The sequence below is a fragment of the Hesperophylax consimilis genome, chromosome 10, assembly GCF_061612785.1.
Source record: "Hesperophylax consimilis isolate HC1 chromosome 10, BYU_Hcon_1.0, whole genome shotgun sequence".
In the NCBI taxonomy this organism is placed as follows: domain Eukaryota; kingdom Metazoa; phylum Arthropoda; class Insecta; order Trichoptera; family Limnephilidae; genus Hesperophylax; species Hesperophylax consimilis.
Window position 1 is genome coordinate 8023220 of NC_142845.1, and position 14165 is coordinate 8037384.

The 14165-nt window shown below is 34.1% G+C and overlaps 1 protein-coding gene across 1 annotated transcript in view; it reads left to right on the forward strand.

Moving 5' to 3' along the window:
* The window catches only part of pdm3 (POU-domain protein pdm3), a 206749-nt gene that overhangs the window by 180286 nt on the left and 12298 nt on the right, over window positions 1-14165 (forward strand). Inside the window, exons 4-8 of the mRNA XM_089636063.1 lie at window positions 4058-4247; window positions 7843-8040; window positions 8988-9140; window positions 9228-9936; window positions 11891-12021. Of these exons, the coding sequence (XP_089492189.1) occupies window positions 4058-4247; window positions 7843-8040; window positions 8988-9140; window positions 9228-9936; window positions 11891-12021 (1381 nt within the window). The remainder of the gene's footprint in view (window positions 1-4057; window positions 4248-7842; window positions 8041-8987; window positions 9141-9227; window positions 9937-11890; window positions 12022-14165) is intronic.

The following is a 14165-nucleotide window of genomic DNA, read 5'->3' on the forward strand; positions in this document are numbered from 1 at the left end:
AGTTTTTTTCTACAATATAATATTATATTTTGAGCGCAAATGAGCATTCATCTTTATCAGGGGAAGGGAACCTTTTCGCTGTCAAGGGCCATTTGGATGTTTGTAGTATCAGCAATCCTCGATATTTTATTATAACCTCAATTTACAAAGTACTGATTATATTTAATTTTTATATCACACCTGAAAAAAATTCTTCGAATAAACAAATTGAAAATACGTGGCCAAACGCTGTGTTCACAAATAAAATCTACTATTAAAATTTTATATCTGCACTTTAAACACGAGAACGGTTTCTTTCTTAAATGCGCATGCAGATGAATCCACACCTGTAATGTTTATCTGTGAGCGTGTCCCATGTTTAATAAGTTTTACGCCCAGAATTAATCATTACACATTTTATTTCTTATTAGTAAAATAATAATAAAATATTACACCTGATAAGAATTCATCGAATAAAAAAATGAAAAATACGTGACCAAATGCCATGTTCACAAATGAATCTCCTATTGGAACTTTATAACAATACTTCAAACACGAGAGTGGTTTCCTTCTTAAGGCGAAGCTTAATGCCAAATCACTTTTTTGATTAATCTTAACAACCAATCGGTGTACATTATGAATACCAAAAAATATGTTTTAGATAAATTGAAGATTTTCCTATCGCTTCGCTTGAGTAGAATACAAATAAAAATATAAATTACTCAATAAAAAATATAAATGCAAACTACTAAAAGATATATTTTTTCAATAGAAATGTATGAACGCATAAAGGAAACAACTTTAAAAAGTACAGTATTATAGCTAAGATTATCTGTAACAGTTTCACTTGATTTCCTTTTTTTCTTTATTATAAAATTATTTACAAAATTAATAAAAAACAGTATTTTGCTTGAAATCGAACGTTTTTAGACTCCGTTTGTCAAGCGATTTTAATGCCTAATACCTACGATATAAGGTATACCAAGAATATACACATTTTTGGCTTGTAGCTTTCTCTTAAATGCGTCTGCAGATGAATCCACATTTGTAATGTTTATTTGTGAGCTTGTCCATTAGGGTGGATCGATTTTTTGTTTTTATGTTTTTCTTAGTAGCGGGGTGTGGAATGAATGCTCTATGGGGATACTTTTAAAAGTCATTATGACAGCATTAAGATATTTCGAGTGCAAGTACTGCCCCAAGTCAATTCAAATAAAAAAAAACAGCTAGAAATCTTTGCTCAATAAAAGTAGTTCAAATATTTAAAAAAAACACTTCACTTACTAATAATATTATCTACTAATAAAGAAACAATAAAAGTACCATTGCTACACAAAAAATGTTAAAAAATTAATTAAAAAATCATAAAAGTTATTGTGTTTTACAGTCCTTCTCCGAATTGAATACTGGCATTATTCAACAAGATTCTAGCTTGTTTTGCATCCATCCTTCACGTCTTTCAGGGCCGCAAACAGCAGAGCATGATGCCGTTACCACTTTGATGCATCTTTGCTTGGCTTGCGTGTGACAGGGCATCAATCGGAACTTACACAAAATGTTGGATTCGATAATTTCGTGGTCTGCAATGGCATCAATTATTGTCTCGCTAGATATCAGTTGTGTAAGAGGTGGTTCTGATAGTTTTTCCCAGTAGATCAAGTCAATATAGTCGGCTGTTGTTAACCAACGCAAATGACTGATTTTACCCGGGTTTCTTTTCGCTAAGTTTTCGTTACATTGTCCTTCGGCGATTGTTCGGCTTATTTCCAATAAATAAAGCTGGTCTGTACTAAGGTCGTCGCGGGATTTTGTAATGAACGGTAAGTTGCATTCTATTGCTTGAAATTCTTTCACAGAAAGATGTTCACAGTTCTTGAGTAACTTTTCTAGTTGGCAGCTAAAGCGACTAGGACCTGTTGTCGTTCCACCAAGGTATTCGAAAAGGTGTCTCAAACTTAACTCATTAGCATGTTACTGACAGACCAACCACTGAAGTGGACGATGGAGCTTTCCTTCAAGAAGTCGAATAATGCCAGACTAATGTTCCAGTATTAACTGCTGTTTCGTCACGATTGATTTGATTTGATTTCGTGCCACGATGCACGCTAAATCAATGCATTTTGCCACAAAATATACAAACAATTTTTGAGCTATTGTTTTAGCATCACCGAACTTAACGCCTATGTGGCCAATGTATTGTGAGCCAGGTTCTTTCAAAAAACTGATATGTTCTTCTATCATAACTTTTCTGCGTCTATCCTTGGTCCTAGTTTTGGCACGAGCACGTCGAATCTTATTAAGATCGATCAAGTTTGTTAGATTATCTGTTGTCACTAATCCAATATCTTGCAATGTAGCGCAGACGATGGCAGCACCTGCCCGATCAGAAATACTGTATCGATCCAATGTTCTGGATACAACAGATAGTCTACTGTCTGTTGGATTTATTACATAAGAAGAAGAAGTAGATGAAGCAAAGTGTTGTTGGTCAGTTGGAAGATCAACGTTAGTAAAACTTGAAACTGTACTGCGAGATGTGGACGGTTGATCTAAAGATGCGCGGTGCGCGAGCCAGGTGCGAAAGTGGACTCAGCAATTTGTCAAATTTTCGCGGGAAAATAAATATTATCAATTTTTTTTAATGATATTATTTAAGGCGCGGCAATTTTTATTCATTAAAAAATGTAAAAGTAAAAAATAAAGTATTACTATTGACTCAAAATTGTTTTATAAAGGGACAATTTTTTACCAGATTTTAAAAAATTCAACTGCTTTGGGGCAGTACTTGCTATCAAAATTTTAAATTGATATTTTGTATGCTTAATTGTATGTACCTAGAGCATCTATTCCGCACCCCGCTAAAACAGATTTATAAAAAACAAAAAATTCCATACAGTGGCGATCCACCCTATTGTCCATGTCATTACACATTTAATTTATTATTATTAAAATATTAATAAATTTTAACTTAGTTGAATAGGGATTTTCGTTCGCCTATTTATATTTGTTTAAATGTTTTTTTAGTATTGTATGTGTTCCTTTCTCTGAATTTTGTAATAATGTTTTAAAAATGTATCCGAAACACAGTGAAAAAAAACCGTTCTTGCTTATTGAAAGTAATTTTGTTTCTAATCTTTTTTTGTTCTAATGTGATCGCGGGCCGAAGATTTCTAACCCATGATCTATTCGAAAGTCTGAACGACGGTCGCCAGAAATAATAATATATATCATTTTTAAAAACCATTTTACGCTTCACTGTATTAAAACTTCCTTTGTACATCGTATTGTGAATCGATGAAAAATTATGCGATATCTTATTTCAAACTAGTTCTTGATGAATAATTGTCGCCGCACCACTGTCATGGTCGAGGAGGCAGAATACAGTAGGCAGGAACAGAAGGCAGGATTAGGGGGTAGGGGTAAGCGAGGGTACGATAGAGTGCACCTGCCAATTCGTCAAGATGGTCGTCTTCGTCAAATACCGTCCAGAACAGGCATCTTGCTTGGAGCGATAGTTACAATGCATTTCGGTACATTATATAATTATTAATAAAATAACACGTGTCAGCCTGTTGGTTATAAAATATTAAAGTATGTTTGCCGTGAGATATTCAATCTATTATTTGTTCCCATTGATTTGCACAAAATATTGCACCCATTCTTGGCCTACCTTAGAAATAACATTTAACATTTGGAATCGGGTAAAATTACTAATTTTTTACATCGACTCATAATACCAGGCGCCTGTTTTAATTTATGTTATTTATTAGTTCATGAACAAATATTAAAACATTTTTCTATCATAATTCAATGAAATTAATTTTCCATATTATACTAAAAAATTGTATACGAAAATGGGTTCGTTAAGTATGAGATGTTGCACTTCCAAGCTTTTTCCAAGGTTTATGAAAAACTTACCTTTTAAAACCTTACGCTAACCAAATGACCCCCGACCGGTCAAAACTTGGTTGGACCAAGCTGTGAAACCGATTTAATTATTTCACAGTTTTAGATGAAAAATAGTCGAATAGGAAAAATATTAATATTTTTATCTCATTTTAAATCGTCTTCGTTCCAGGAGTCTGAGAAGTCCAGTGCCGCCGGCTCCCCGTCACCTCTGCGTGGTTCCCCGGGCGGCGACGCGCGCGCCCCCCTGTGCACGCCGCCCGCCCCGCTGCTACCCCGACAGCCCACGCCCCCGCAGCAGGCCCAGCACGCCCAGCACACTCAGCACGCCCAACACGCGCAGCACGGCATGCCTAGCCCCAGTGAGTTGGTACCCCATACTATATAGATGAAATGTAAGGTTGTATCGTGATCTTGTGGTTCATTCCAAATAAGGATATCGTGAACTTAGAATTGGAATCAAATCCGGACTGTAGGGAGGGAAAACCCGGAAAATGCCTTGGACGGTGATATTCAGGGGGTGCGAATTTTTGGAAAACGTACCTACATTACAAATTGAAACCTAAAAAAATCATCATGTATCTAGAATTTGGTAAGAAAATATGTATCGAATACCTTAATTTAAAAATACAAAACCACACTTCAATAAAAACCCACATGTATGCACACGATAAAAAAGCTTAGATTAACAAAAATTAAGACACACTCCATAAACTAACAAAAAACAGTCCTAGATGAATCCAACAATAATCCAAAACTTATCTGGCAAATAATTCAAGAAATCACCTACACTAACCAAAACAAACCCATTGAAAGAAATCGAGACAAAAAATTTAATACTCTCGCTCGACAAAAATATACATCAATTAGTCAACTACACAAACAATTTTTTTGCAAAAAAAGCTCGATTTTGACGAACAAAATAACCACAATAAAAAACTTGAACCGGAAGGTTAACAAACACCCACATTCTTAATACAAGAAGTTTTGCGCTGAAAACAACCACTAAACACGAACTAATACTAATTTTATCAAACCAATATCTTCATCTGGCAGTAATAGAACATCCAACGCTGTAACCTTAGTAATTAAATATATTCGAATTTCTCTAGACTCACATAAAATATACATCGGCACATTCTTCGACCATTCTCAAGCATTCGGCACAATAAATCATTCACATCTTTTAAAAAAACCAGTAGAAGACAAGGATTTTTGAAATGCTGTGTAAAAACCTAAAGCATACGCTAAAACTTAACAACGTAACGAACGAATTGATGACAAATTCTTGGTGCATTAAGGAAGTATTCTGGGTTCAATCTTGTTCTTGATTTACATTAACAACGTATGCCAACCTGAATGTGAAGGTAGTATCATAAGTTTTGCGGATGATACTGTATTTCAAATTAATTGGCAAATACATTTGAAAGCAGACAGCCCACTAAACAGGATAAAAAAATGAGCTACACGTTAATATGTTAAACGTAATGCTAATAAACCAAATTCATAATTTTCAAAATATAAAAAAAAGCTCAGAAGGATAACTGAACTTAAAAGTTTAGAGATCCCATCACTTAAATGTGCAATGTAAAAATTTTCCCTCAATTGTACATCAAAATTGATCAAAATTTAAAATCGGCTAAGTGGATTAAATATTTAAATAAAAAAAACAATATGATATGTCCTCATTGAAAGAAACTTCAAAAATCAGGATCAACATGGCTCTTTGCCAATCACTGTTAGAATACGGTCTATCGGATGAGGCAGAGCAAATGACAATATCGTTAATTTACTAATTAAAACCAAAAAGCCATAAAAGCAATAAACCAAATAGTAATGAAAAGTATTCCAAGAGTCCTTATCACTAGCACTGATAAAATCATCAACAATCTTAACATCATTTCAATTAAAAAAACTCAAGAAGTAACACGTATATTAGAAACACTAGATCTCAGAGTCAAAAACATATCTATCAAGCAACTATAAATACAACATTATGGCAAAAAGCTTCCTTTATACTATATCAAATATAGACTGAAACCGAAACCACTTAACTGGACTATAAAACACATTTTACATTTATGGTTATCTCAGTAAAAACACTTTATAATATATTTATAATTATTTCAAGTTCTGTCGTTATTCAAGTACTATGAAACAAATGGCCGATATTGAAATAATATTATAGCTATCATAGCTATTCAACAATTGCAAAGTGACTTTAACGAGCTACTTAAATGGGCTCATGATTTTGGTTTAATTATTAATGTTAAAAAAACAAAATGTATGTATGTAAAATCACCAAGCCTGGGAATATGGAATATACCCAAAATAATTGCTCATAATTCTGAATGTATTCATAGAAAAATTGAAAATATTTGCCACTGTGAAACAATTGACTTTACTAACGAATATACTTATCTGGGACTAATAGTAGACAATAAATTTAAATGGGATAAACAAGTGGCTAAAATCTGTAACCAGCTCCGATCTTTTGCAAGTAATTTTTATAAACTGAAATTTGTTTTGCCTCATTGTACTCTTAAAATAATTTATTTTTATATGGTCGAATCCATACTCAGATATGGCATACGAACTTGGGGCACTCAAGCAATATTTATATTAAATATATACAAAACTTACAAATTGCTATAATAAAAAAAAATGTACCACCGAATATTTACAGACAAAGAAGTAATCTAAAACTACTGTATGGTTCTGAGGGCCTACTTCCAATAAAGGGTCTTCTTTGGTACATTATTATAATGGATAATGAGGGAGATACCAAATATAAAAAAGCAACCGGTGCATAATCACACAACAAGATTCACTGAAAATAAGGGCCTCATTATTCCAAGAGTAACAAATAAGTATGGAAGCCGAACGCTTAAATATTTAATACCAGAGATTTTCAATAAATTTAATAATTCTTTTAAACCTCAGAATAATGAGAGACCCTGCCCCAAAAACACTAAGGACGGGTTGTTTCGGAGAATTTGAACAATTCATCAAATTTCAACGTTCATTTCCGGGTTCTGTGAAAGTCCTATTCAAGTTTTGTTATTATATCATAATAGGCTAGTTGCTTGACAGAACTGAAATAAAAACAGAACTTGAAATAATCTTTCGCATAACTGGAAAATGAGCATTGAAATTTGATGAATTGTTCAAATTCTCCGAAACAACCCGTCCTAAGCGTTAGCTAATAAGCGACGAATCAATGTATCTCTGAACTTTATTATTGATGTACTCCTGAACATCTCAACGTACCTGCCTAAATAATTTGTATATAGGTAGGTACTTTGAGATATATTATTTTGTGATATTGTTTATTGTATAATTTTGTGTCATACATGTATTAAAAATTAAAAATGTTTATATATATTATTTGTACAACCTACAGACAAGCCGTCATGTGTGACAGCTTTGTGGGACTGCATAAAACTTGTATCTTTAAAAATTTATAATAAATTAAAAAAAAAAAAAAAAAAAACAGTGCTTGAATATAACTATTAATAATAATCTTAATTTATGAAATTAAAAAAAATTTATGAATTGTTCAGGTTTCACGATACAACTAGCCATGTCTTTTGGAGGGAAAATTCTGATAATTATTAAGTTTATTAATCCCAATGTTCATTGTCAATCCATTCAACTGAACTATTTTGCGAGCTTCAAAACTTTTACATTGTAAGTAAAAAAAGGTTTTGTCCCAAAATTATGTAAATACGAGTATTAGAAGGCCAATATTCAATTTCAATCTAGAAACCCACATTTTGATGAATAATTGTTTAACTGGACTGATTGAGGTGCCACAATTCCACTGGCCCCTGTTCCAGTGGAACTCTTTTGAGGATATCCTATAAAATAAGGCGCAGTCAAAACTTTTAACAAAACGTTTCCTATGGGTTGACAACTCGTTGTGGACTTTTTCACTTAATAATTGGTTCGTTTCAGTGGGGATGTTCCGCGGTCTCCAAGGCTTACAAGGCCTACAGGGCCTTCCGCAGATCTCCCAGCAGATGACGCAACTGGCGGCTAACCTGCAGGGGCTGGCGGCACAAGGCGGGGGCGGGAGTGGGAGCGGGGGCGGTGGCGGGGGCAACCCTTCTGCGCCCGGCCTCAGCTCGCCACTCAACCTGAGCGTGGGCGGAGGTGAGTCGATCAAAGCGTTCTGTAATATGTTTTGTTTATTTATTTTCGGACACATTTTTAGTGCCGTTTAGTATAACATATCACATCAAGGGAGTCTCTCAATTCTATTTTATATCTAGTTAATGCTCTTCACTGGCTATGGTATCTCGCCAATTGCCTCCAGTATATCATGAGGCGCCATCAGTATATCCACATCTTCCTTGGTTTCCTCTGGATCGCATCTACTTGGTCACCAATTTTTGGTGTTCTTTCATTTTGTGTCATTATGACATTCTTCAAACATGTTATATCTAGACTATTGTAATCCACGGGTCATACAAATTCTTACGATGGCCTAAAGCTCAATTAGATTTTTGAGTTCCTAACATAATCAGCCCATGAATCCCCGGTTAAATTTTGTGCCCTACGTTGACGTGCTTGACAAAATTTAACCAGTGAAATCAGAGCTTATTTGGAGTAAAAATGTGAAATTTTTTTTTGTGCTCTGTTGAATTTTTTTTATTTATTTTTTTCAATTCAAATGAAAAAGAATACTTTCACGTATTGTGTACCATTGCTCAATAATTATCAAATCCCAGAGCCGACCCGAGTTCAATATCTACTGCTTTTAAAAAATATTATTAAGTGAATTAAAAGTCACCGGAGACAAAAATACTATATTCTTTTTTACACCAAGTGACCTTAGGAATAACTACTTGAAGTTTGTCGGGTACTTTCTCATACAATGTACATCCTGTATGGACACCTTGATAATTGTATCATTTTTGCAAAGGATTCGTACAAAACATCTTGTAGCCTATATTGCATTAGCGGATATTGCATTCTAACCATTTATTTTGGAAAATCCACTGCACTACAAGATGTTACTATTTTATACATTTTTTAATGTAACATGGACAATTATTGTAAAAGTAGTATTTTATTTATATCTGTATTTTCTGTATTAGGTGGATTGAGTTCGGCAAACGGCGCGCCCGGAGTATGTGGAGGAGGGTTGCTTCAACCAGCTCTTCCTTCTCCCATGCCACAATTGATTCTGGCCTCCGGACAACTGGTCCAGGGTATACAGGGAGCGCAACTACTTATACCTACGTCTCAAGGTAAGACTAATTCTTAAAAATATGCGTGAGGTAATATTGGTAATTCTTCGTAGCATTGGGTTTCTAATGTTTTTGATCTTTTTTCAGGAATCGCAACTCAAACAATCCTCACAATCCCCGTGAACCACGTCAACTCCAGCGACCAGATGGTTAACCTTGCTTTAAATAACGGCCAAGTAGTGTCCACGTCTCTAGCCAATCTGCAAGCGATGGCACAACCGCACCAGATCCTTAACAACCCGTCGGCAAACGCTCCCATGAGAAATAACCTGCTAAACCAGAATGCCAGCGCCGCACTGACCAATGCACTCTTGAACCCTGCAGCACTGACAGGGCTTTTGGCCAATGGCGCAGTTGGAGCACAACAGATTTTGCAAGCAATGCAGCAACAACAACAACAGCAACAACAACAGCAACAACAGCAACACCAACAACAGCAGCAGCAGCAGCAGCAGCCAAACCATCTTCTTCCTGGACAGATTCCTCCTCAACACCCACTCCTCTCCCAATCCAATATGAGCCAGATTCAAAACAACCAGCACTCTCCTTCTTCGTCTAACAACTGGTCTGACCAATCCAGTCAGCATCATCAAAATCAGCGCCATTACAAGGAGAGAGACCCTTCAGCCTATCACCACCAAAGCAACCATGGCGAGGGATTCATGGGTGATTTAGGGAGAGAGAAGAATGGCAGCAGAGAACGGGATAGGGAAGGAAGTATCAGTAATGGCATCAATGGATCTTGCAGCAACCAATCAGCCGTAGCGGCAGCTGCCGCACTAAACAGTATTAGCAGGTAAATATGTCATTATTTCAACAATTAATTAAGTGTAATAACGAATTCCTAGAACGATCTAGATATTTATTTTAACAAAATAGCTATTAATAGGGTAGGATTAAAATGTTTTGCATTACTTCTCCGGCGACTGAAGATGATGAAGCTGATAGATGCTCTTTATTGTAACTGAATTATTATGACAGTGTGATCATTGTAATTCTTATACAGGGTTTAAGAGGTAAAGTCCGCTAACTTCGGGAGGTGATTGTATATATGATGGTAGAAAAAAAATACACAAACAATTCATTGTTTTACCTAAAAACTACCTTAAAACATTAGAATTTAGAAAAAAAAATATTTTTAACTTTCTACTCTTTTTTACTTTAACAATCATGCTTTAAAAATCATCCCACGAAATTAGCACTTTACCCCCGGACACCCTGAATAGTAATATTAATTTATGTCATTATTAATTATTACTTAGTAAATTCCCAAAATTTGGCTTATGGAGTAATGACAATAAACTAAAAAATTAAAAACTGTGAGTAGTGAGTAGGTACTTATTTCAGAAAAATCATTTTAATTTTAATTTTAAACAAACACGTTTAAACTGTTTCAATATAATTTTCGTAAACATCCTTTTCACTATGCATGATGGTTCCACGTACTAAACAATATTATCGCATATGAAGTGGCCTCAGAATTGTATCTAAGAATAATTCCGCCACTCGTTTCTCAAGCCATTATGTTTTTTTATGAAGTTATAAAACCGATTCCGTAGTCAATTTCGTACAAGAGCATTATAAAAAAATACACAATTTTAATGGGTTAATATTTTTTATGTGGTCGGGTGCTGCTTTGAGGAAATTATGATAATTGTCTTAATTATATATTTTATAGCACATAATGACTTGAGATAGCCGACTTTATAGATGCCTTTATTATGTGTAATTGCAATTCGTATCAAAACTTTGAATCAATTTTTACATATCATATGAGGTAGGAACTTAAACATTTATTGTGGTTTTACATTTACGCTGAATTGAAATGAACGAATTTGCGAGGTGATTCCTTCGATTTACTCACAAATTATAATAACACTGTTTTAAAGATACATTATTTGATATAATATTATGCAATGAAAAAAAAATCTGATAACACAAATAAAATTCCCCACTCGTATCTACAAATAGCTAACGTTGTGTATATTTAACGAGTTCTTTTAATTCAACAGGTAGGTATTTACGAGCACCTACCTGAATTTTTCCCGTTTCGAAAATGTATATATATATATTTTTATCCTGTTTCAAATAAATGTAGGTGCATGTTGTTTGTCAGCGCCAGAGCAGTTTCATTATTAACTCATAGGGAATGATTTGTAATAGAATCAAGATCGTCGGTACACGGAGAAAAATAAGTATTGATAATTTATTAAGAATCTCTTCAAATTATTAGTAATCCAGTTAAAAACGGGATTAAAGGACTTAAACGAATGCATAAACAGGTTTCCTGACAAACTTTTAGTACATTTCGTATATATTCGGTTAGAACACGTGTTCCGATTTCCGATATCGTAAAAATTCAAAATTTTAGGAAAACAAGATTTTGGGAATGCATAAATAAAGAAGTTAGATTACAGCGATAGTTACTTTGACTACTATTTTGAAATTGCTTTAGTTTTTTTTTTCAATTGGTTTGCTATTCCATTTTATTAATTGTGGTTAAAATAATACACTGACTCTTTATTTGAAATTTTTATTTTTTTTTAATTTTAATTTTTTTCTTTCAAATGGTGAGTTGTGTGTAATTGCATACCCTCATAACCAGGTTGAATTAAATACCTACTTTGTTCTTATGATCAATCCGGAACAACCAAAGATAACATAAAATTTATGTATTACTGATAATGTTTTCATAAAAAGTAGGCTAGGGTTGTCACAAAATTTGAAGTAATATATTTTCCGTTGTTTAGATTGGCGGCCAGTAACGGCGAGTTGACCATCACCGCGGCGGCACGGAGCGGATCGGGCGGCGGGCGCACTCCGCCCTGCAAAGCCTCGCCCGCCTCCACGGAGCCAGAGGACCTGCTGGCTGACTCTCCTGGTAAGTCATCATCGCTTGTCACTAGGTATGTCAGCGGATAAACTTCATAACAAGAGCAATTTTATTATAAATCTTGCCAAAATCAAGGATTTTAATGTCAAATATTATAATGAGGGATCGTTTGAATGGACCCTATTTTTTTATTCCATGCAGTTTATCCACATAACAATTGGAAGAAATTAGTAAGCCTAAAACATATTGTTTTTTTTATCATCAATTAAAATAAAAGTAACCCTCCGTTTCGGGTTATAATTTTATAACTTTTACCGGTCATTATTAAAGAAGGGTTCTTTAAAAAAATATTCACAAATCTTTGGGGTTAATATTTTTAATTGCTACTTTTTTGATAACACTTACCCACACTAGAATTTCATGTAAGGATCAATATCTCAAATTGCGGACATCCGGTTTGGATACTGCTACCACCCAAAAGGCAGTTATTTCTTTATATTCATGTCAATTTAGAATAAAACAATAAAGTAACATAATTATTATCTTCGGGTTTCTATCCCCTTAATAATATTTCACAAGTTTTGTGCTCCACTATTTACTAAATATGTCAGTTTGGTACCTTTATTAAATTACTTCAATTATATTCCCAGGTAGATTATTATTTGCTGTCTTCGTTTTAAGCAATTTAGAATATAGAATGATGCCTAATTGAATGTTATGATTTAACAAAGCAGTTATTTAATCTCGAATTAGGAAGGTGCTTGACGGTATTTTGTGCCGGGTAAGGACAATTGCCGAATTAAAAAACGTAAAATATTCTAAGTCAGTGTTTCCTAAACTATCAGGATGACATCACTACAGAGGTAGGTAATGCAAATAGTTTTATCGGCGGATCTCTGTGATAGGTACCAATTGTTTTTCTTTTTTAATTATTACGAAATTTTAGTACCTGGATATATTTATTTATTTATATATAATTAACGCCTTTCGGCTTTTACATATGATACTAATAGTATAAGAAACATGAGTAAATCACAAAGCAAATTGAGATCCTGTTAAAGTAATACAAAATTGGAAAAAATAAAATATGTATAAATATTATGAATAAAAAAAAAAAAATTATATAAATATTTCCTTATCTTATTAGTAACTGACTTAAGATATATGATGTACACAGTAAATGCTTATGGGTAGGTTGATAATAAGTAAAATATATTTCAAGTTGAACATTATAAATGAGATTTGTGCATATAATAAACAGCTCTTACGAGCGTGTATAACATTATCTTAATACAACATCAACTGAATACAACATCAACTTAATACAACAAGGAAGATAATAACAAAATTAATGTAAATTAAAAATCTGACATAGTATAAATAGTGCCTGGAATAAATAAACTAATTTTGCCAACGTTTTCAGAATTCCCTTAGATTTTTAGGCATTTTCCCTAGAAATCATTTTTCTCCCCTATGTTGTATTAAAAAATGAGCTAGATTATCTGAAAAAATATGAGCCAAGAAGCTAAACCACTTTTTAAGGACCTGACGGCCTCAATTTAGACCTAAATTTAGCTCTAAAAGAGCTGAATTGGCAACAGTGCTCTCAACTAGCAAGCCAGAGGTCACGGGTTCAAATACCGGCATGCGCAAGTAAATTTTATTTGATTCATTTGTGTTATTTCACAATTTCCTCATTAAAAATAATATATAGTGTATTTGTGGCACGTTCCAGAGTGGATGATATTCTCAGTATCGCCCTGGTGTAAGACCATTATTCAGAATTGAAACGTTTCTAGAAATGGCTTTGGCCTTGTTTGGTGACCAGATCTGAATAGCTAGATATTTCCCCACTTTCCCTCTTCCCCATCTGCTTCCCCACCCCGCTACCTTTAGCATACGTACCCAATTGGGGATGCTAGAGTCTCACTGGCTCCAGCTGGCTGCACAAGAGCCCCACTGGGAGCAATGTTCCGATAATGTTATCAATCTACTAACAGTTTGTAAGGAAGCAGCTTGCAGTCCCATTTTTAACAGGATTACCAATAACTAGTTTGCTTTATTTGTACAATTCCATATTATTCTAATTGGTTGATTTTAAACGTTTTAAATTAACGTAAAGTTGACGACGATGGTGAAAAGATGGCAGGCAAATCCAAGAACGTCATGTGTTATCTATTTCGTGTTCCGAC